The sequence below is a fragment of the Lepisosteus oculatus genome, chromosome 2, assembly GCF_040954835.1.
Source record: "Lepisosteus oculatus isolate fLepOcu1 chromosome 2, fLepOcu1.hap2, whole genome shotgun sequence".
Lineage (NCBI taxonomy): Eukaryota > Metazoa > Chordata > Actinopteri > Semionotiformes > Lepisosteidae > Lepisosteus > Lepisosteus oculatus.
The window spans coordinates 54441571-54466807 of record NC_090697.1 but is presented as its reverse complement, the minus strand read 5'-3'; the positions used below and the strand labels follow the sequence as shown (position 1 = coordinate 54466807).

The following is a 25237-nucleotide window of genomic DNA, read 5'->3' as shown; positions in this document are numbered from 1 at the left end:
TATGTTAATAGTATCCGGAATCACCTTGTAAAACCGGCAGATGGAGCTAATAAAGCTTAACCTGTACAACATTTGAGCTGTCACCAGAAAACAGCTGGTTTCGAATCCCAATCACTGCTGTGACTATGAACTTGATACTTGTGGGTGTCTGGAAACAGTGTAGCTTAAAAGTGTCCGTTTCCAGCATCTTTATTCAATTAAGAATTTAAGTTGTATACTCTTTAGACTTTTAAATTTAAACTGTGTATTACAGCATGTTAATCATTATACATAAAAAATGGTATATTTTATGAAAGCAAGATTGCTCAGTTGGACAAAAGTACACAACCTACCACCTTTATCATAAATATTTTAATTATGCAGAATTTTTTTAAGCATCAAAGTCTTTACCGAAGATTTTACTAATAGTATTAATAATTAATGACCTTGGACAAGCTGTAAACTCAACTTATTACCCTGGTCCACATTTTTTGTTACCGAAAATACTTTATTTTTTCATTGACAAAAAGTAACACAACAGCATTTTGTTGATCCATTATTTGTTTTCAATCATACAAGGTAAGTTTTGAGAATCTCCAATTCACCATGCCTTTCACATGCTCTTAAACGATATTAATTTAGGAACATAAACATATTATGTAAACTTTATATTGCTGGTCTTGGTAGTTTTAAAGAAAAAAATACACACCAGTATTCCATTTCTCCCTAAACATTTTAAGCATCAAAGTCTTACATGTGGATATTTCGGAAACGTTTTTACGTGCTCCTTCTGACCATGTTGCTGTACGTTTATATACAGTACTTTTTGAGAAAAGTGATAGTTAAGCTTTTCTGTGAACACGCTCGATATCAGAGTAAACAAAAGCACACTTTAAGATTGATTAATAGGGAATATAATATGGAATCGTGTATCTGAAGAAATTAATAACAATATAATTATATTCATGTACTGTAGCACAAACACTAGTATAAGACTTTCTATTGATATGTGTATGGCTGTTTCAGTGCTTGGCATGTGCCTGCGTCAGTGGCGTGATAGCTTAAGTGACTGACTTATAACCCTGAGGTTGGGTGTTCAAATCTAGCTATCACCATTAACTTTCTTTTAACAAATAAACATTTCTTTGAAAAACTAAAATAGCAATAGCAAAATAGCAATATTATGGACACTCAATTGACTTTTTATATTTCTAAATATCACAACATTTTTGAATCTAAGTCATTTATTAATAACAAAGAATAGTTTCAAACTGCTACTGATATCATTATCATCAATGTGAAAGAAGTGAATCCTGTTTTTTATGATCTGTAGCTCAAATCCTCCTTAACTAAAAATTAGACACAAGAAGAGTATTATTGGACAATGTTGTGATGTCATTTTAATGAATACGCCTGACATTAAATCGTGTGTCTGCACGCCTGAGGGGTGACATCAACGTCTTTCCCTCTGAATAGCTAGCAGGGACCTGTGCTGTGTGGATCCCTTTAGATCTCCCTTCAGATTTAAAAGGTTATTAATAATATCTTCAGTGTCGCATAAACATTGGAATGTTCTTCCAAGTGTAAAAAGAGGTGATACTCAACATGTCTCCTTCATAAATTTTCAGTTTACAGGCTGTACAAGATCATTTTTTATGAAAAATGTCTTCCGCATTAAAATTGGAACGCTTTTCGCAGGTGTAAGTCCACTTGTTTTCTAACTGCTTTGTCCTGGACAGGTAACAGTTTCACAACTCACGCTTCCCTCTGCCTGTCTGACTTTCTTTTTAACCCTTCTGTGCCCGAATCACAGTGGGTGAGAAAGTAACAAAGTGAAACTTAGAGCATACACATATGAAAATTCATATTCTTTACTCAACAGCTTTTGGAAAAACCAGCACCCAATGATGTTCATATCATGATGTCCATGATTTCTTTACACAGAATACTGACACAGCTACTGCATACTCGGCTAGTGTGTATTGTCTGTTCAGGGTTCTGTAGCATTCCAGTTAATGCTGTTTGTACTTGCAAGAATAGCGATAACAAACATTAAAAAAAATACTTGCTTTATACAGTCCAACTGAGCAATCTTGCTTTTATAAAATATACCGACTTTTTAATGTTTGATGTGTAAGATGCTGTAATACAGGTTAAAATGATTAAAAGTCTAAACAGTATCAACTTGAATTCTTATCTCTATTAATATAATTATCAAGTGGCATTAAATAAATACAGCTTTTTAGTATAGCTTACACTTTTAAAAAAATGTATTAAAAAAATAAAAATGACTACAATCTAATCTTTCCATATTTGATCCCAAGAGGAATCACAATACGCTCCTGCTTTGTTTAGCGATGGTATGAAAAATAAATCTAAATGGTGAGAAAGCTATGCTGAAAAATGATTAAGGTACTTAGAAGACAAAGATAACGGTTTATGTTGCATTGTCAGATTGTGAATCAATAAAGGCATTTAATTAAACATGCGTTTATGTTTTAATTTAAAATGGGGCTAATGGGGACTCTCTTATTTTTACTCTATAACTATATTTGTTAAAGCAAGTCAGTTTTTTGCGACACATAAAAGACATTTTTCAAAGAAAGATCTGATTACGAGGAAGAAAAATCACCTGTTTTTTGTGCACAAAAAGTAGTTTTTAACTATCGAAACCTGTTTTTATTGCTTTTAAAGTCATTCAGTTTCTAGGTTAAGCAAGAACAGGCTGGGCTGTTCTGCTTCCTGTGGTGATATACAGGTTTTTCGCACGAAACCTTATTGAGCAGTATTTCTTGCGTTATGAACGTGTGTTAGCGTTGAAAAACCGGAGGTTTAAAAAAAGAGAATTAGCTCAGTGATAGTTTTATGTGGAGGCTGTGAAGATTTTCACAAGTCGTGGTCTTTAAAATGCATTTGGTTTGAAGGCTTTCTGTGTTTCCCTTCCAATGATATGGACAGCTGGCTGGCTGTGCCGAAAAATAAATAAAAAACAGTTTAACAACTTAACCAGTGAAAAGACCTCCCCCCTACATTCTCAGAGTAGACTAGGCATACCTTCCAGTGAAAGACTGTCCCCCTTTCCCCCACGGACAGACAGACAGACAAATGTTTTCACTGCCTATTGAGTAGCTATTCAGAGGGAAATGCGGTGACATCACCGCGCTGGCAAGCATGCTCTTTAGATAATGTGATTCCATCTTATATTCCCTATTAATCAAATTGTAAAAATATGCTTTTGTTTACTCCGATAGCGAGTATATTTGCAGAAAAGGTTAAAATATCACTTTTCTCACAAAGTATATAAACACTATGGTCAGAAGGAGCACGTAAAAAAGTTTCCAAAATAATTAAATTCTGAAAAGTATGAGTTTCTTTTACTGTGATAACGAGTGCATGTATTCCTGTTAAATGGTAATCACTTAACTTTGAATGTTTTGTGATATTTAGAAAGACCAACAAATTCAATATTGTGTCGATAATATTTATTGTCAGTAATAATAACAGTAGCAGTTTGAAATTATTCGTTGTTATCAATAAATGACTTAGCTTCGAACATATTGTGATATTTAGAAATATAAAAAAAAATAAATATAGTGTCCCTAATATTTGCTATTTTAGTTTATAGTTTATAGTGCGTGTACATAAACCTATATAGAGAGAAGACACAGGGCTGCGAAAACCGCACTGCGCCGGGCGAATGCGCCACATGAATGTAGGGCTTTCGGGCTCACGTGGGTTTGCGCCCTACATCCTGCGGTACCGCTGTGTACAGACAGTACGAACAGACATGTTGTGATATGTAGAAATATAAAAAAGGTCAAAATAATGTTTTTATTTTAGTTATTTATTTTAGTTTATTTGTTAAAAGAAAACTCATGGCGACAGCTGGATTTGAACACCCGACCTCAGTGTTATAAGTCAGTCACTTAAGCTATCATGCCACCAATGCAGTCATGTGACAAGCACTGAAACAGCAGTACACATATCAATGGAAAGTCTTATACTACTGTTTGTGCAACAGTACATGAATATAGTTATATCGTTATTAATTTAGCTACGCGATTCCATATTATATTCCCTATTTATCCAGTTCTAAAAGTATGCTTTTGTTTACTCTGATAACGAACGTCTTTGCGGAAAAGGTTCAAACGATCAATTTTCACAAAGTATATAAACGTACAGTAATATGGTCAGAAGGAGCACGTAAAAACATTTCTGAAATAACCACATGTAAGACTTTGATGCCTGAAATGTTTAGGGAGAAATGGAATACTGGTGTGTATTTTTTCTTTGAACTACCAAGACCAGCCATAAGACTATCCTTCGGATGAGATGTAAAACCGAGGTCCTGACTCTCTGTGGTCATTAAAAATCCCAGGGTGTTTCTCGAAAAGAGTAGGGGTGTACCCCGGCATCCTGGCCAAATTTCCCATTGGCCTTTATCAATCATGGCCTCCTAACAATCCCCCTCTATAAATTGGCTTAATTACTCTGCTCTTCTCCCCACTGATCGCTGATGTGTGGTGAGCGTTCTGGCACACTATGGCTGCCGTCACATCATCCAGGTGGATGCTGCAACATTGGTGGTGGTGGAGGGGAGTCCCCATTTCCTGTTAAACGCTTTGAGTGGAGTGTCCAGAAAAGTGCTATATAAGTGTAAGCAATGATTATTATTATTATATACAGTACAGTTTACATAATATGTTTATGTTCCTAAAATTAATATAGTTTATGACCTTCCGATGCGTTATGCTTCTATTCTTTTTATGCTCAGCTTCTAAAATTTCTCTTTAGTTGTAAAATTCCATATAAATATTCAATACTAAGCGGATTAAAATGTTCACAGTAAAGACCAATGCACCACTAGTGCCTGTCGGTCATTTTGGCCAGCCAATCGCGTACCGCGGTACGGCGCGGCGTAGTTGCGTGCGGTACGGGTTTGTGCTGTGCATTTTGAATGGCTGCATCTCAATGTGACTTAAGTATGTATCAGACTTAGCTGCATTAGACGTGGGTAGAAGTTTAGTTTCTGTTTTTACTACCTGACTACAATGCCTGGTGTTGGCAGCATAAATCAAATTATCTATTATTAAGTTTTTACTATTTTCCCAGTATAAGAGACAATTAAAAGATTACTTGATGGTTTATTTGGCATTTTTGTGTAGGCTGGAAATCTTAGCAGGAACCAGGAGGGAGTGAATAGTGGCAACTGATCAGTGTTTTTTATAGTATGTCTTTTGGGAGTGGGCAGGGATAATAGGAATAACCCTCAGGCTTGTAAGTAACAAGTAACAGTTTTCCCCAGTGTGTCCATATTTAGAAAAAACATTACAAAAATGGTTATATTCTACTTCCTCATCCGTGCCAAAGTCGATTAAATGTACTGCTTGGATTGAGGTATTCCGATGTTCATTGTGCTGTTAGATTTGTCTTCTGTGCCATTCTGCCTAGCAAATGAGAGGGTAAAAACTAGCTAATGAGTTATGCTATAAATTGAAAAATAATTTTCCTTAAAATGAATCAGTTTGAATGAGTACTGTGGAGATTTTCTATTTATTATCAGTACAACACACTCAGATTCCCAGAAGCAAAAAAAATTGTAATGTGTAATTTAATTCATTTTCCTTTGCCTTTTTTAAGGAACTGTGGTCAGCATGTCTGAAAATATGGATGTGATTTCTTTAGTGATAAACAGTTGGCATAAGATACAAGTTACAAATTGGAGGATTTGATATGTCTTGCTTTGCAAGGTTATTCATATTCTATTGATCTGAGTATCTCATCCAACTATTTCTTGAAATACATGATAACATCAACTTTACTGGGCTACTTGTTTTATGCACCCTATACTTAATGTAAAGAATTGTTTTCTGTTCCTAGTCCTCAGCCCAATACAACTTTTGTTTCAGTGTTGAAATAGAAGTAGTTTTTTGGAGTTATATTCCTTTCAGGATTTTGAATATTTGTATAAATTGAAATTTTGGTAACTGGAATTTTGTTGCTTGAATAAAATATATTTTTAATTTTTAATGTTGCCTTCTGATTTGTTTTTAAATTTGAGTTTTTTTATGAATGATTAAAAAGGGAAAGGAATGCAAGGGATTTTAGCTGTCTGTATTTTGATTTTGAATCAAATTGATGTGAAGTGGTGCTGAAATATCAAGGAATGAGGACACATTTATGCATTTATTTTCCTGTGTAAGTAAGATACCAGAAATTCCTGATTATGCCATCAACTGATTTTTTAAAAGAGTTTTAGTGTTTGTCGACAACCATAACAACACACATTTGTGAAATATTTATTTTTTTATTCTTGTCTAACTTTTTTTAATCTAGATTGATCATTTATAATGACCTTACCTCTTTCTGAAGACACAAATACAGTAATTGTTTTATTAATTGTTCTAATATGTAAACTGGGTAAGTGCAGTCTGAATTAAGATCAGTTTTAAGATCAAAGGAAATCTTCACCAAAGATTTTAAGAATTGTTTAACATTTAGTTAAGAGCAGCTTTTGCTGGTGCTTGTTTTTATTAAATGTTATTTCCCTTGCTCATGTATTTTTATTGCTGTTTGAGGAATCATCAGTACATAGTACTTTCAGGTATAGCTTACTAGAATCAGATTGCCTTTAGGATTACTATTTAAATCAAGCTTGATGTTTTGATAGAATCCCTTTGTGTACATACAAATGATGAGCACTGATTGCTGAATTAATTATTCATGGTTCTATCCCAGTTACATTGAATTCAGATGTTGCATGACTTAATTTGTACTGTACCTTGTATTAGGTTTGTACAATAAATGTTCTATGTTCATGTGTCACATAGCTACATTAGTTCTTAAGTGTTTCCTTCCCCTCGTGTGTTGGCAGGAATATTCACCTGCTGTCTAAATGGATTAGAGATTACTCCAGGTTATTACTCCATTCATCCATCAATTTTCTAGCAACTTCATCCAACACAGGGTAGCAGGGGAGCTGGAGCCTGTCTCAGCAAGCAACAGGCACAAGACCCTGGATGGTACACACACTCACACAAGGACCTACGTACAAGTATGTATTTACACTGTAGAACCCACTATAAACCCATGTAAACACTGCAAGAACATGGATACTCCATGCAGATAGCAGTTCAGGTCCACAATTGAACCCAGGGCCCCAGAACTGCGGGACAGCAATGCTAACCACTGCGCCACTTTATGACCCCCGATAGACATTACTATGCAAGATATTACAGCTATTTGACTTGACACACTTGTGGTAATTTAATTTCAAGCAGTCCAAAATCTAGCTTTCACTTCATAGCTCATCAACATTTTGATCCCCTTTCCTCTGGTAACTCGGTTGGAGTTTTATGTGTTATTTTTACTGAGTGACGTTTTCCCATTCTAGCAGAACTAGTTGATTTAGCTGAGTTGAATGTAAAAGTAAAAGTGAAGCACTTGAACTCAGTAGACACATTAGAATTAAATATCCAAAGCTAAAAAAAACAAACAAATGCTACAATCCATCAAGCTGGTGGGTGTTGCACTTCAGTGATGGATGAAGAGGTTCTCTATTTGACTGGGATTTATTCTTGGAAAAGGAATTGTACAATTTGCGGTGGCCTTTACATCACTGATTTTTTCTGTATTTCTCTCCATTTAGTCAATGATAAGAGCAAATGTTTTTTTAAATAATTGGTATATAATGACCACATAGGTGCCAGGGTGTCTGTAATTAAAGTAAAGTATTTTTATTTGTACTGTGAAATGGCTGTCTGCACGATACACTTCATCCCTGGCTGTCATAACTTTTTCATAATTTAAACAGTAATTAAAATGAAAGGCTGTCCTTCATTATCCTCAGCAGTAATTTCTCATTTTTTTCTTTATCACTACTGTGTTAGAGCTCAAACTATGAGAAGTCATGTGTTTTGTTAAATTTGTCAGGAAGCTGTGCAAAAACTTCCTACCAGGCTTGTTTACTGCTGTTTTAACAGTAGGTTTACTTATACACCCTGTCCCCCAAATGGACCCAGTGCTTGGAATGTATGTACATTTTAATGATCTTTTAATTATCTTGGAAAGATAATTGAGTACAGGCCTTGTTAGGGTCTTGAATGAAAGGGCAACCCTTGTACATCCAGTCTGAACTTTTAATTATTTTGTATGTCTTACTTAGTTCACACATTAGAATGAAATATCCAGAACTAAAACAAAAATGTATTTTATTGTCTTTCTTCAAAAGTCAGATTCTTAAGTTGAGACACACTATTTTCACAATTTTCTCTTTCCAGAAATTGTCTAATATGTCTGTTTCCATGAATAAAAGTGATTGAACAAATACAGAGAAATTCTGAATGAATTTTTATAAAGAGACGATCTGGAGTGGTTTTCTCAGCCATCCAAAAATGTGTTATTGTTTAACTTTTGGTGTGTGTTAACCTGTAACTGTTGGTCATTCGTTAAGTTTTTAAGTAGAAAAACCTCAAAAGCTTTTAGACTACAGTATGGTGACATCAAAGATATTTGAATTTGGAATTTCACAGAAAAATGCAGAAAAAGTCTAATTTGAGTGAGGAAGAAATGGTATTTCTCCATTTGTTTGCACAGACTTGAGTGTAAAGAGATAGGGGAATGCCAAACTAAAAGAAAAACAATTCCAGTGTTGGCTTGCCGTTTACTGTGACCAACAATAATAGTACCAATAAGCCAATTGTAGGTATAAGTCTGTCATGTCATTGTAAATGTATTCTGTTCAGTGTTTAAAGAGTAGGCAAAACCTATGTACAGTACATGTTTCTACCATTTCACATCAAGAATAACATATGTACATTTGGAAAGCCGTGTCATTTCTACTTGTCACAGAAACGGCAAAAACAACACATTTGCCTTCACATGGGAATGCTCACTGACACGGAGGTGTATTTCATGTTAACAACAGTACATGTGCTCCTATGGTGTGACGATATTCTACTGTTGTTATAGTCAATGCTACCTTGCATGTTCACAAATTAATTATTGCTTTTAAACACAATAATTTTCTCATTTAAATGCAATATTTCTTTGTATAAACACTGTCCTATCTCGTGTGAATCTCAGTGGGGCTAATAAGCTCCCATAGGTGTTTACTTATGAGAAACAAAAACAATTCTAAAAGCTAACATGCATGAACCTTGTAAACCCTCTTCTCTAAGTCTCTGAATAGTCAGAATGGGCTGAATGACAGCTATTTCTACCTTTTAGATAAGCTTTTTCTATAGCAGATCTTTTCAGATCAAATTCTGTTCTAAAGTGGACTTTTTTGTCATTTTTCTTTTCGTATAATGTTTCTGGTTTTGTTTTGAACAAGTATTCAGAGCCTAGTTATTGGAGAAAAAAAACAGACTCCTATTAGATTTTCTATATTCTTAAATTTCAGTATTTACACTAACCCAAGAACAAAGTCTCAAAATGTGATGTTGGAAGAAAGTGGAATCAAGATTTTTGTGTTTTTAAAACAAAATTAGCATAACATGGGTATACAAAATTATTAATATTGTTACAGATGGTTGTGAAAATGGTAAAATTCAGAAATTGACAGTGTGGTTTAGTCAATAAGTATAATAAATATTCATAAGCCTCAACTTGTAAGTGATTTCTCTAGAATATACCTGAGTAGCTGGTATAATTAGAGGCATGTGAATTCTTTGTTCTCTGGCACAGCTTTAGTGAAAGGAGTCATAATCCATGCACACTTGGTTAAACAAATGTTTATTAAAAATGACCAGAAAGACACTATGCCATGTACAATAAAACATACAACACACACGTTACTCTATGTATGGTATTTACAAACAAGGCGTTTCAGAGTTCTCCCATCCAGGTACTGGCCAGGCTCACACCTGCTTAGCTTCAGTGGGTTGCTGGTTGTAAGCTGCAGGGTGATATAGCTTCTGATGTCAGAAAAACTTTCACTCTTATGGTTAAGACAACTGCCAAATTAACCATCCTAATTATTTCTTAGATTATTGGATTCTAAAGCCTCAACAAGTAGTTGTCAATGTCTCTTAAATTTAATTATACAATAGACCTAACCCTGTGTATTTGCACAGACAGTATTTTTATTTTTGAAAACTATTACTAGTTTAAACTGCATTGGGTTAATTCTTTAAGTAAAGTAAAATATGTCAAATTTGTTAATTTATTAATTTTCTATGTTTTAGAACAGTTACCAGTGTTTTATTGTGTCGATAAAGCTGATGGGTATTTATCCTTTTGTTTTTGTAGAATCTGGAATGCCCTGACAGATAATTATGGCAATGTGATGCCGGTTGACTGGAAGACATCCCATACACGTTCTCTTCACCTACCCACACTCAATTTGATGGAAAAAAGGGTAAGTTCTAGTTTCAGGTGTGTAGTAACAAGGCCTATTATTTCACTTCGGCTTAAATGTTTTTAATGATTTCTAATAATCCTTGTGTGTGCTGACCAAGCATCCAGGTGCATCTCTCTGTATGCGCAGGAATGTAGCTAAAGAGACCCCTTCTTTGATCTGAGCAACAGAATGACTTAATGGTCTTTGCATGTGGGGAAAGTGAGGTAAGTTTGTCTTTTGGATAACGGTCTTCCCCAGAACACTATCTAAACTCCTGTGACAGATGTCAACTGCTGGTGCCTGAATGTTTAGCAGAGATCTATAGACACATCTGGACCTGATTTTAAAGTTACAGGGCATGGTCAATCACCCAAAAGAAGATCCACCAATTGGGGATCTGTAAGGTGGGTATCAGTACCAATTCTGATGGCCTCTAAGCCAGTCGCCAACTGGTGATGTTGCCTCATTAAACCTTTAACATAACACATGGTTCACTGGTTAGCCACTGACTTGTAATCTATCTAAACTGACAAACTGACTTTAACTACCACATAACTGTAAGCAGTCCAAGTCAGAAAACACATTTCTCCAAGATGTCAAGCTAAGAGAGTGAGTCAGTATAGTGCAGAATTCTGTCCAAGATATTCTTCCTGAAACAAGAAATTTTGTTTATAAACCCACTATTATTTTGGCCTGATCAGTTAAATTAGACAATTGGGCTCTTTCTGTCGAGATCCAGAATTTGTCTACCTTGTGGACCTCAGAAAGACAAACTGGGCACAGAGTGTTAAAGACCAAAGTCAACAAGACACTACCTTTGGCAGAGCTACCTGAACCCCACCTTACTACAGAAACTCAGCCCAGTGCGAAATTTCAACCCATCAAGGACATTTGGATAATGGATCTTTGAGTATCAAATTTCATTCTCTTTCGAGAATTATAATTCTTGAGAGAGCTATTATTACAAATGCATGTTTGATGTTTAGTTCACGATAGTAAATGTATATTAACTTGTGTCTGAGAATATAAATGTGTTTTAGTTATAAGAGAGTGAAAGAACCTATGAGCTAGATCAGAGGTTCCCAACCTATTACAGCTCGCGGCCCACATGACCGACTGTAAAAACTTCCGTGGCCCATACAAGAACCAGGCCGTAGTCACTGTTTTGAAAGGGGCTAGCGCTATACCTCAGCAGTAGCCTAATCGACACCGGTAATCAGAGAAAATATGCATAAACAATCTACAAACATGGCTTTACAAAGACCTTTTATTGATTACAGAAGGAGCCCAGCCAGCACCTCACAAAATATTAATAAATTAAGTTAAAATAAAAAATATTGTAAAAACTAAGGCACCAGTACAGCGCTTTCTTTATTATGATATCTCACATACTTAACGCTAGCCTTGTGTTATGACCCCAAGTGTCTAGGGGTAAAGGGGTGTAACATTTAGGATAATTATTTTGGAAGCAGGTGGGTTTGGTAAGGGACTAGGAAGCGTGATAAGGGTAAGGAACTAGAGTGGTGCCAAAGAAAAGAAAATAACAAACAAAATGGAGCTGGCTAGGACAGTGAGGGAAAGCTAATCTGACTACAAAAGAAAACCCGAAACACATGGTCTTCGGCGTCTTCAACACCCTAGCTAACCTGCACTGACTACCCAAAACCATACAAGACAAATGGCACTCACCCATACTAAACTAGTGTACTTATACAAAATCAACTAAGTGTGTAAGTGTACCCAACAACCTAAACTAACCTTATATACAAAAGTTCACACAAAAACACAAGTGAACCAGGAATACAAATAAGGGAAAACAAGAGTAATCAACAGGAGCAGGGTACAAAAGAACACAAAAGTTGAACATGTAACACTGGGGCAAGGTAATGACAAAACAAGGATGAACACACAAACAAACGAAAGTACAAAGAAACTAACAGGAAACCAACAAAACAACAAAGCCGAAGCTATACGAAAATACACACACACAAAGCAAAACAAACCAACAAACGAAGCCGAAGCAATAACCAGAAGCGAAACGAAGCGAAGCGATAACCAAAACCAAACGGGACCGAAGTCAAACGAAAGGCCTTTTCTTTCTGAAAGCCTCCATGTTAAATAGTGAATAAGATGTGTTCTGATTGGCTGAGAGCTAATTAATGATGACATCATACTGAAACAGTGGAGTGATGGTGGGCCAATGGGGAAGGGAGAACAATCAAGGGTCAGCAGTGTGGAACATAGAAAAAACACACACAGAACACACACTGGGACGTAACACCTTGTCAAAAACAAAACTAAACAAGCAGAATCAAAACGAACTGAAAATTTTTCCAGAAGTACGGGGTAGCCTTCATAATGAACTTATGAAGATGTTGAGAAACAAAAATATGCACAACTATCAGGACAATTATAAAACAGAAGTAGATCTTAACTCCCCATCCGTTACATTATATTGAACACGTAGATTTTCCAATGGACACATGAATGCACAGTCACTCCATAGCCTACAACTAGCCTGACAGTAAACACGTACACCTTCTTTCTGGCTCACTTAGTGAGAGGGCTGGCTCTGTTTGACAGATACCAAAAGGTGGATGTTGGGCTACAGAAAGGAAAGCTGCAAGCGGAAGTCTGGCTCAACATGAAGCTTACTCCTGTTTTTGCTCTTTAGCTGCGCGGAAAATGCAGTTTCACAAAGATATGTTGTTAAAAACTGCATCAAAAATCTCACCGCTTTGTCCGAAAGATCAGGATACTCCGAAGAAACATGAAGCCAAAAATTTGTTAAGAATTTCTTTGATAAAATCAGTTTTAAAGCACTGTCACAGGATAGGTCCACAAGGCTGTCTTGTTTCCTTTGCGCTCAAACTTGTGAGGTCCTCTTTGCATAGGTTTACAAAAGGATTTTCAATCCAGCTGAACCGAACATCTGGAGCCAGGAAGCAGTCGCGCAGTTGGGTCCTCAAACTTTGCAGGTGCTCTGAAATTAACTTTGTGACAGAGGCTGGTAGCTGCATTTGTTCTTTTGTTAGAAAATCTGACAAATATTCAAACAAGTCGTAGTTTGACTAGTCAATACATTTGGCTCACATTTCCAGTCTTTTTATTGTCGCTTCTATTTTACTCTGGACGTTAGAAATTGTCACTACTTTACCATGAAGAGTTTCATAACACACACAACACACAGTGGCAGCAGCTCGTTCTCAGTTCCCATGCACATAAAGCCCAGAGCCAGTTGCTAATTTTTCTCTTTTTTTAGTTTGGGTTTGGATTTTGGGTTATCGGTTTGAGACACTGAAGCGGTTTCTTTGCTTGTAGATGGGCCTTCCTCTGTGTCTTTCCTCAGCCCCTGCGGCCTACAGGTTGAAAACCACTGAGCTAGACTGTAACACATTATAGTTGTTGTGTATTTTTAATTCTGAAGTTATTAACTTTGTTATCCCTGAATTAACAATCTCCTACAGGTGCAATGCTGTTAAATTCCTGTGTACAGAGAAGCTGTATACCCAGTCAGGTGGCATTAAAGTAATAATCTGATAATGTCTGTGTGATAGACCCTCCCTGAGGTGAGGTTGCTCTGGGTATCTGTGCACTTAACCTCTGGAGAATAGTCGCTTTGATGTACAAGGTGCTTTATTTCAAGTTTTGGTAGGTTTTACAAAGTAAAGAACTATAAGAAGCCCACCTTCTCAACAATTAAAACTGTAAGCACTCACCCCTGACTTCTAAACCCAGGCCTCCCTATCGCTTTACAAGCCATTTTTATACCAAACATGCCACTAATTAAATCCTGTGTGAAAATGTACATAACAAACAATAATACATTCAGTGAATGCTGGACTTCCAATGAAACTATTTACAAGTGTTAGTGGCCATATTTGACAGAATTACATAGATGGTGCCTGAACCACAATGTTAGAATATAGATTATTTTCTCACCTTATCTTCTGCTTTTACTCATTAACTGCACACAGGGACAAAAGTTGCAGGAAGTCAGAAATATTCAAAACAAAATGTTTGTATGCAAAATATTCTCCATTCTCCGTAAACAGTGCTTATTGGGGCATTGAAATCTTGTCTGTTTTGTTGTAGACGTTGTGAGTCATGACAGCCACAGACCAGAGCTTCCCTCCACTCTGAGCTTGCTGCCCGATCACAAAGGATATACTGTGATTTTGTGAATTAAAATCCGAGGTGTGGTTCAATGAGAAATGGCTGTACAAACAAATTCACACCAAGTGATGATAGTTTTGTGATTAACTGGGAGAGTAGCATGGCTGTGGATTTTAATTTGCATTAGAGTTCTCTCTTGTCTCCTAGAATTTGAAACAAGGGGATGTGTTTTTAATTTGCTCAATGTACTAATAAGACCATATGTAGCAATTTTGCTGTCCATGATACAAAAACATTGTTGAGCACTGACATTCTTGGTCTTAAAGGAATGTCCTACTCTCATAGTTAAATTCAGTCTTTTAAGTCTTGAACCCTCAAAGGCATTGACAAAGACAAGGACTTCAAAATCAGCACTGAAACAAAAAGTAAAAAACACAAGAAAAACTTTGGGAATGTTTATGTATAACTGAGAACAAGGGTCATAGGTGTCTGATACAAACTACACCGCCATGTTGACAAAGTATAATTATAATTGTTTAGTCCTGATTTGAAAGATTTAGGGATGAGATTCTTTGATCAGATAGTTGTAAGCCACCAAAGCAACTATGGGTGACCAGTGGCTGGCTTTCATTTGTAACTAGTGCTGGGCGATAATTATCGCGATATAATTTTCCGCGATATAATTTTAACAGAAGTTCAATAAATGTTTGATATGCGCAGAAAATGCGCAGAAAATACTGCGCGAGTGCGCATGCGTGTTGCAGACCGGGCAGCTAATATGGTGTTGTTTACCCACACGGTGGTGGCTGACAGGATTGTAGTTAGAGTGGAGAAATGAGCGACACTGAAGCAAATGTAGTGCTGCCAACGACCAGCTCGAAGGACAATGACATCGTCGACAGAAAAGATCATTCAACTTCGGTAGTTTGGAGATATTTGGGCTTTTTACGATCAGACATAAAACAGAGCACTTTAAACATTGCAGTCTGTCTGAGCCATCTTCTATGTGTGTTTTATCACACTGCAGTATTTAATTTTTCTATTAAGATATTTATTTTGTAAATTTTACTCATGCATATTTTGACATAAAAAATACTTGAGTACTCTCTACCTCAGATTTGTTTAATGTTTCTGCTGTTTGGCAAGTGTTTGTTGTGTTCTTAAAATAAAGAGTTGTTTAATTTTCCAATTAACTGTCTGGTTTCTTCAACTTTCACTCAGGAGAAAAATTCTGCCTTTAATAATGATTTGACATTTATCGTGATAATAATCGATATCGACTGATATGAAAATTTTTATTGTGATAATGTTTATGGCCATATCGCCCAGCCCTATTTGTAACCTTAATGTTTTTATGTTCTTTTGCAGGTTTTTGTGAGATAATACATCAATAATGAATGCTAAGAAGTTGTAAATATGTAAAATAGTTTTTACATACTTAGGATGAATATACTTATTTTAATATTAGATTATCTGAAATGAAACTACTGTGTGGGATTAAAGAATGATTGAAAATTCAGATGGAAAGTAGTTGATTTGATCTGTACTCAACTCAATTGCAAATCATTTCCAAACAGTCCAGAAAAAAAAAACTATGAAGAGTGCTGACATATTTACTTGTCATAAAACACATATGTGCATTATCATAGGCATTGTTATTTAGATGTATGCAAGAATGATGCTTGTCATTATATGACAAGCAGAAGGAAAGGCAATGAGTAAATAACCAGCAAGCAGACAAAGAACTAGGAAGCAAACCTTCACAGTCCTTTTCTCCATTACTTTATATTGATTAATGTGTTTTAGCTATAGAATGACTGGTGAGGATTGACTTTAATTCTGTAAATGCATTGAGACTTATTATACCAGCTCAAGGAAGAATAGATTTGGTTTTAATGCCTGTTTCTGTTTTAGCATCTACTGAACTGGAAAGCAGTCACATTATATAATTGACGTCTGATTGGCTGTTTGTTAGATGGCCAGGCAAATTTGATAAAGCCAGATTTTCTCTTTCAGTGAAATACATCATGCTGATTTTGTTCTCCACACCTGGAGGATGTGTTTATAATTTGTAATTCTTTATCAATTTATATAAAAAAAATAATTTAAAAACATCAAACCTTTGATTTGATGAGAACGTCATGATTGTTTCGCAAGGATGTGAAATGTGACTATTTGTTACAGTTACCATCAGGAGACCAAAAAGTTTTTTTTTTATTTATTTGAGGCTGCTGCAGTGGCTTGTAATGGCTGGAAAGTTAATACTTCCCAATTGCTTTGTCAATCTGTCTGTGTCTGGGGAGGGGGGAAGGGGGACTCGTGTGCTGGGCAAATGTTCAAGGTTTGAGGGGGGTACCTTTAAAGCAGAGATGACAGCACTGAAAGTTTTTGGCGCGCCCTCATGTCCTGGCCAAATACGAAGACAGCACGTACAGTTACAATTCAAACTGAATTAAAAACTACACATCTTAGTTAACATGGCAGTGCTTGTGATCCTTGCATTTAACCAGCGAAAAATCAGTCACATGACTTTGGGGCTGAGTTTCAAAAGCTTAACCTATCAGCAACAAAGCGAAACTTACACGATAACCTACCTCAAACTGTCAGTTACACAATTGTGTATGTAGCTTAAGCCATTTCTATTTGGCTGTTTAGTTATGGATGGGGGAAAGCACAAATAAAAAACAGCAAATGTGTCAGAGAGCCTTATATGAATTAATAGCAAACATAGTTTCAAATAGGTAGTTATAATAATAATAATAATAATAATAATAATAATAATAAAACTTCATTTTATATAGCGCCTTTAAAGGTGGCTACTCAAAGCGCTTTACAGGATGACAACAACAATAAATAAAAAGAATACACAAGATAAAACACAATTAACAATATACAGAGGAGACATGGATGGTGGTACTAAGAAAAGCAGAGGCGTGAAGAATGGAATCAGTTAAGTAAAGGCTTTTCTGAAGAAGAGGGTTTTGAGTCTGGATTTGAAGGAGTTTAGAGAAGGTGACTCTCTGATATCCTTGGGGAGAGAGTTCCAGAGCTTGGGGGAATAACAGGAGAAAGCCCTGTCACCCATACAATGTAGACAGGCTTTGGGGACAGTAAGGAGAGCAGAATTAGAAGAGCGAAGGTTGCGTGGGGGGGAGTATGGCGATAATAGTTCAGACAGGTACAGAGGTGCCAAGCCATGCAGAGCCTTATAGGTGAACATGAGGATTTTAAAGTTTACATGGAATTTGACCAGAAGCCAGTGCAAGGACTCCAGGATAGGAGTAATGTGAACACTTGCACTAGACCTGGTCAGGATTCTGGCTGCTGAATTTTGGACATACTGCAGTTTGTTCAGAGTAGATTTAGATACCCCAGCGTGTAGAGCATTACAGTAGTCAATTTGAGAGAATACAAATGTGTTGATCAGCTTTTCAGCCACAGTTAATGATAGCATAGGGTGTAGTCTAGCGATATTTCGTAGGTAAAAAAGATGTTTTGACAGTATGCTGCACATGTGGGTCGAATGTTAAGCCAGAATCGAATATAACCCCAAGGTTTTTCAATATTGATTGAAGCTCAATTACAGAGCCATCTACAGATAGGGTTACAGGACTGGCTTTATAAAGTTGATGGGGGGTGCCAATAAGCATGACTTCAGTCTTGTCGCAGTTAAGATGAAGGAAGTTTTGAGTCATCCAAATTTTTTGTCAGAGATGCAATTAGATAGAGTAGAGACAGTCACATCAGTGTCAGGTTTGGTATGGATGTATATTTGAGTATTGTCAGCGTAAAAATGAAAGCTGAGGCCATGTGATCTTAAAAGCTGACCAAGTGGGAACATGTAAATGCTGAAGAGCAAGGGGCCCAGTATTGAGCCCTGAGGAACACCAGACTTAACAAGACCAATTTCAGACCTATACCCATTAAGAGAGACAAAGTGACAGCGATCAGTGAGGTAAGATTTGAACCATTTGAGAGCAGTGTCAGAAACTCCAAACACAGTCTCAAGACGAGAAAGTAAGATGTCATGGTCAACAGTGTCAAAAGCAGCACTGAGATCAAGGAGGATGAGTATAGAAAGAGAACCAGAACCAGACGCTATTAGAAGATCGTTAGTGACTTTGATCAGGGCAGTTTCTGTGCTGTGAAGTTGATGGAAGCCAGATTGGAGAGGTTCAAAAAGGTTGTTTGTCATGAGGTGGTTATGTAACTGAAGTGTGACAGCACGTTCTAGAATTTCAGCAAGAAAGGGTAAGTTGGAGATGGGGCGAAAATTGTTAAGATTGTAAAGAGCCATTTTAGGCTTTTTTGGCACCGGGGTAATGGCAGCAGTTTTGAGGACCGTTGGTACAATGCCAGTGCTCATGGATTCATGTATAATATTGAGGACAATGGGACAGAGAGAAGAGAAACAGGACTGGAATAAAGTGGTGGGAATGGGATCTAAAATAGATGTGGTGGGTTTAATGTGTGTAACTAGTTTATTGAGGGATGCTTAGTTAAGAAGAGAGAGGCTGCACAGAAGGGAACCAGAGAAGTTGGATGAGGAGGGAGGAGGTATGGAAATGATATGTGTAGTGGAGAGAATGTGATGCCGGATGTTGTCAATCTTAGAACTAAAGAAATCTAAGAATGTGTTGCAAAGTTGTGATGAGGCAGGTAATGTGGTGGGGCAGTTTGGCTTGAGCAGTCTGTTGATGGTGGAGAAAAGATGTCTGGGGTTGTTTTGGTGATTTTCAATGATGTGAGAGAAGTAGGTAGATCTAGCAGACTCTATAGTAACCTTATATTCAGATAAGTAATCTCTCCAAGCCTGATAATGTACATTTAGGCTAGAAAGAAGCCACCTACGCTCAAGTTTGCCAGAGGCTGCCTTCATGGACCACAGCTGGTCATTGAACCAGGGGGCAGGGCGAGAGAAGGAGATGGTTTGAGTTTTTAAAGGAGCAAAGGTGACGAGGGTAGATAAAAGAGCACTGTCAAGTAACTGTATTTTGTCTTCTAGAGCAGTCTCAAACTTTTTAGATCAAGTACCACCCCTAATCCAACAAAAGCATCCAAGTACCACCTACAAGTCATCATCTCATAGGAACCCCAGAAATTCTCAATGAGTAACATGAGCGTGTGTGCACACACACTCACACATACATATAATAAATATTATAATAATAAACTTTATTTGATATAGCACCTTTAAAGGTGGCTTCTCAAAGTGTTTTACAGAAAAAAAAACATTAACAACAACTAATAAAAAGGCACCATTTCAGTGAGAGGGGTGAGCCTGTTTAGTTGAGCAAAGCAGATGTTAAATTAATTTTTTGAGCCTTGATACAATTCACAACAGAGTCTCACATATATTAAATCGTCAGGCATTTTCTTGACGGCAAAGGTCTCGCGGTGGATGTTGTAATGCGTACATTAATTTCTGGAGCAACCTCTCTAATTCGTGCAACTACACCGTTATGTCGGCTTGTCATTGCTCTAGCACCGTCTGTACAAACTCCCATACATTTTATCCAGTCGATGCCATTCTCTTCGATAAATTTTTCAGAAGCTGAAATATGTGCTCTCCTGTAGTTCCTGTTGGTAGCGGTGGCCTCAAACTCGTATCTAACGCAAAACGAGCAAATTGGCCAAATCGACTACAGACTCATCTAATTGCAGTGAAAAACATCTGCTCATCTTAACGCGCTCTGTCGGTGTACTTTTGATATAATCCTTCATTTCAATAATTCTATGAATGACTGTATCTTTCAGGGGGAGGGGGGCAGCAGGTCGAGCTCTTTAGCAGCTTTTTCTCTACACATAATACGTGTTAGCTCTTTTGCCAACGGTAAATAAGGTTCTTCAAAAATAGTGTAGCTTACCTGCTTTAGCAATCCGCAAGCTTGCATTTTTCCGCGTTTCCGTTATTTCCGTATTTATTTAAAGTTTTTATTTCATGCGCATTGGAGCGAAACACAGAGACGCTCAGTGTATTTTTTTCAAATTAGAACAGTTCTTAAATATTTTTCTGTTATCACGCTTTCGTGTGCTCACAAGATTACCTGCGTTCGTAGCACGTATTTCTATGCATTCCTTTGTTTACAACGTTGGCATTGTTCCAAAATCACGCACATTCTCCTTTCTCCCTATTTGCTGGAGATACAGTAGCTTTTTTAAATACAATTGGTCACTTGCATCCGTAGCACGCATTCCTATAGAGTGGTATAGAATTACAGAGTATCTCTTGTGTCCACTGAAGTATTAGCGCGCACTGTATCGTAGCACGTAGGCTGCGTATTCGACACGTATTAAAATACAAAATATGAAAACCCATCCCGATTTTTCAACGCACTTGACACAGTTCCAGGGTCATTTGGAGTACCACCTGGCGGCACTCCACGTATCACTGCTGGTACGCGTACCACAGTTTGAGAACCACTGCTCTAGAGGGTCAGAGGAAGAGAAACAAGATAAGGAGGACAGAACAGAATTTGCAGACCTTGGGTGATTAGATTGATAGGTAGATTGATTAGATTTTGGAGGAGGGTGTGAGAAGAGTGACAGACTAGTATACTTTAGATCTTTTTTTCTGAACCAGGGAAAATCTGATCATGTTTCTCTATAACAATAATAACAAACTTTATTTTATATAGCTCCTTTAATAGTCACATCTCAAAGCAATACAGTAGGGATAAAAACAGTTATAAGTAAATACATATAAGAAAGACAAGCAGTTGGAAGTGCTACTGAAATTAGAAAATGAAGCAGATACAGACACTAAATAAGTCTTCTGAAAAGAAAGGTTTTGAGGTTAGGTTTAAATGCACTCAGAGTAGTTGACTCTGATATCACTTGGGATACAAATCCAGAGCTCTGGGATGCAGCTAGAGAAGGTCCTATCACCCACAGAATGTAGATGTTCTTGAGGACAGCTGGAAGACCAGAGACAGATGGACAAATGTTGCAAGGTGGGGAGTAGAAAGATAATAAGCCAGATAGGTACTAAATGAGGATTAGGGTTTTGAAGTTGACTCGAAACCTGATAGGAAGCCAGTGCAAGGACTTAAAGACAGGTGTAATGCAACCCAATCATGCTTCTAGCTGTCAAATTCTGAACATATTGGAGATTTCTCAGTGTGGATTTAATTACCCGAGTGAACAGGATGTGCATTTATTAATCCTAGGAAAAAAGCCTTTCTTAATTTCTCTAGTTCCTAGTTTCTCTACTTCCCTTTAATAGAAACTATTATTCCACAATGCAGAGTACTATATTTATATATGATATTTTGTTATTTAAACAAATTATGCTTAAGTGAAAAATTAATAAAAGCGCCAATGTAAACGTCATATTTACAGTTTGTTGAAAATAAAAATGTAAAGTTCTCTATAGCTTTCTCAATCAAGTACGAGAATTCACCTAGGGAGCTGTGTAAGCATGTGTAGGCAGCAAAAGATCAGCTAACAGGGAAGAAAACGTTTTCAGACAAAACAATGTTCCATTTGTGAAGAATACAGATCCCCAATTCAATTGCACCCTTAACCTTTCCCCACACACCCTGCCCCCACTGCGATTAGAATATACACAAAGCACTGAAAGCTTTACAGTAGATGATCAGGTGTTTCGCAGATGTAGGGATAATACATAATTCTGGCTTTATGAACTCACACCTGGGATTCGATTAATTCAAAATAAGTTTAAAAACAAAACTGAAACAGGTACTAGATCTTTTTTTATATTAAAGTTATATCACTGGGCAGTAGTGGACGGTACACTATTTTGTCGGCAACCTGCTAATCTGCTTAACACCTGTTAAAAAACATGATTTTATTAATGTACAGAATGCGTGTTGCGTATACAAAATTCAAGTGTTTTGAATGTTTAATTAAGAAGTAAAAAGAAGAGCTTACACAAAGACTGAAACTACTGTATAGAAAAACGAGTGTTAAGAAAAAACAGGACATTTGATTGCTGCTTGTCTTATATTTATTTTAACAAAATGAAATAAAAAATAAGTTACAATGACATGTTCCTGCCTTACTCAAACATTGCGTGACTTTAAAATCTGTAAAAATGGTTTAGATAGCAGAGTCACCTTGCTCTTACAAGCAGCTCTGTTAACAGGATGTTTTAAAAAAGCTCGCTTTTAATGGGCTAATCCTTCAGTCATTCTCTTTGAATCAGCTGGTCAGGTGACTGAGGGTGACTGACACAAATTTCCCACTGCATTCTGGGGAATGTAGTTTTGACAAGAACCTCCATCTTGTCTCTTTCTATCACTCTCTCACAATTCATCATGTGTGAATGAGTCAAATGGAAAACAAAAGATACAAAGATATCGTATTACAGTACAGTTGGGTATGCATGATTAGCAACATGGGGTCATTGTTATGATTTCTCTATTATCATCAAATCCCTCAATTCGTTCACTTGTGGTTATTTTGGAAACATTTTGACAAGTTACTTGTAACTGCATTGCTGTCGATATTGTAGCAATAGACAAAATGGTTGTACTGTGCATTTTGAATCTGTAACATCTCTCTAAAGCCAAATTGTATCATGTTTGTGAGTTAGTATTTGTAGGGGTTTTTATGTTCTTGTTTCTCTTTCAAGCACACTAAATGTGCTAAATGTGAAGTATTAGGTCTTCCATCATGTCCTTCTCTGTGCCAGTACTCCTTGCAGATTTCTACTGACCAGCAAATCCTCCTAAAAGATAGCTGTATTCGTGATTCCCTCTTTGATCCATGGCAGAATGCAGCATCCAACTCAGATTGTGTCCAGCTCGAGAGGAGGGAGGAGAATAGGATAGTACATACATCAGAACAGATGTATCTACCTGGAAAGCCAACAGTGTGACACACAATGGCATGTACAGCAGCACCAGCAGCCATAGTTGCAACGAGCTATGATGTAAGGTGTGAGTAGTCTAGGCTGAAGTAATAGGTTTTCAGTCTGGATTTAAATCCTGAGATTGACTCGGTATTCCCTATGTAGGCTGGCAGACTATTCCAAAATCTAGGGGCCCTGTAGCTAAAGGCTTTACCGCCAGCTTTTTTTTATTAATATGTGGAATAAGAAAAAGACCTGCATTCTGTGATCTAAGTGGGCGACTTGGATTGTATACATTAATCAGCTCCATTAAATAGACTGCTGCCTGACCTCTGAGAGCTTTATTAGTAAAATAATTTTGAAGTCTGCTCTGAACCTAACAGGAAGCATACTTTCTAGTCCTGGTAACAATTTTAGCTGCCCCATTTTGAATTCGCTGTAAGGTATTGAAGGTGCGATAGGTGCTCCCTGATAGTAGGGCATTACAGTAATCTAATCTCCTGTATACAAAAGCATGTATTCGTTTCTCTGTGTCTTGAGTGGAAAGAAAATACCTTAGTTTTGTAATATAGGAAGCACACCTTCGATACTGCATTAACATGAGAGTTAAATGAGAGCCCTGTGTCTAAGGTGACGCATAAGTTACTTGCCGAATCTTTTAGGCAGAATTTTAAACCCTCAGCGTTGAGTGTTGAAGTTATAGCAGTCCTGTCTGCACTGTTGCCTCCAAACAACAGAACCTCAGTTTTATCAGAGTTGGATGACAAAACGTTTTCACACATCCAAGACTTTACTTCATTAATGCGATTGGCTAAAGTGACAATTGATGAATTGTCATTGGGTGTAATTGAAATGTATATTTGAGTGTCATCAGCATAGGAATGAAAGTTAATATTATGCTTTCGTATTATTCTACCTAGTGGCAACATGTACAGAGAGAACAATACTGGTCTGAGCACTGATCCCTGTGGTATCCCAAATTTGACTGGTGACAGTGACGAAGCGGTACAAATATTAGATGTTTGAACATAGTGAAAACGGTTAGTTAAATAGTAGGTAAACCACCTAAGGACAGTTCCACGCAGGCCAACCTCAGACTCAAACCTGTGTAGCAAAATACAATGGTCAACTGTGTCAAAGGCAGAACTATGATTTAGGAGCACAAACATTCCCTGTATGAGTTGCTAACAGAATATAATTTACAACTCTTGTAAATGCAGTTTCAGTGCTGTGGTTTCGAAGTTGTTTTCGTGATAAACATGTTAGCATTCACTGGGATGCCCAAATCATGTCAAAGTTTCTTTGTCCAAAATATATTAAAGTCAGCAAGTTAGCAAATATCAGTATTTTTTTGTAAAATGTGCAGAACAGTTCCTTTTAGATCTTGAGATGAGAGATCAGAAGTATGAATAAGGATGAAGTGTATTTGATTCCGTTTTTGAATATGGGAAAGTGAGGAAGTGAAAAGGTTAATAATAAGTCCTTACACTTACAGAGTGCTTTTCTGGAAACTCCACTCAAACGCTTTACAGGTAATGGGGACTCCCCCCCACCATCACCAATGTGCAGTATCCACCTGGATGATGCAACAGCAGCCATAGTGTGCCAGTACTTTCACCACACATCAGCTAACAGTGAGGAGGAGAACGGAGTGACAAAGTAAATTTATAGATTTGGATTATTAGGAGGCCATGATTGGTAAAGGCCAGTGGGAAATTTGGCCTGGATGCCAGTGTAACACAGCTACTTTTTTTGAGAAAATTTTAATGACCACAGAGTAGGACCTTGGTTTTGCATCTCATCTGAAATACAGTGCTTTACAGTATAGTGTCCCCATCATGGGGCATTAGGACCTACACAGACAGTGGGGTGAGCACCCCTGCTGACCCCACAGACACCTCTTCCAGGAGCAACTTTAGTTTTTCCAGGAAGTCTTTTCATCCAGGTACTGATCAGGCTCATAGCTGCTTAGCTTCAGTGGGTTG

General features: G+C 37.1%; 1 protein-coding gene across 3 annotated transcripts in view; it reads left to right on the top strand.

Annotated features, from left to right (window-relative positions):
* LOC102690452 (fasciculation and elongation protein zeta-2) overlaps positions 1–25237 on the top strand; it is an 84188-nt gene that overhangs the window by 18759 nt on the left and 40192 nt on the right. For all 3 annotated transcript variants that reach the window (XM_015345305.2, XM_015345298.2, XM_015345308.2), the window contains exon 2: positions 10231–10339. In XM_015345305.2, the coding sequence (XP_015200791.1) occupies positions 10231–10339 (109 nt within the window). The remainder of the gene's footprint in view (positions 1–10230; positions 10340–25237) is intronic.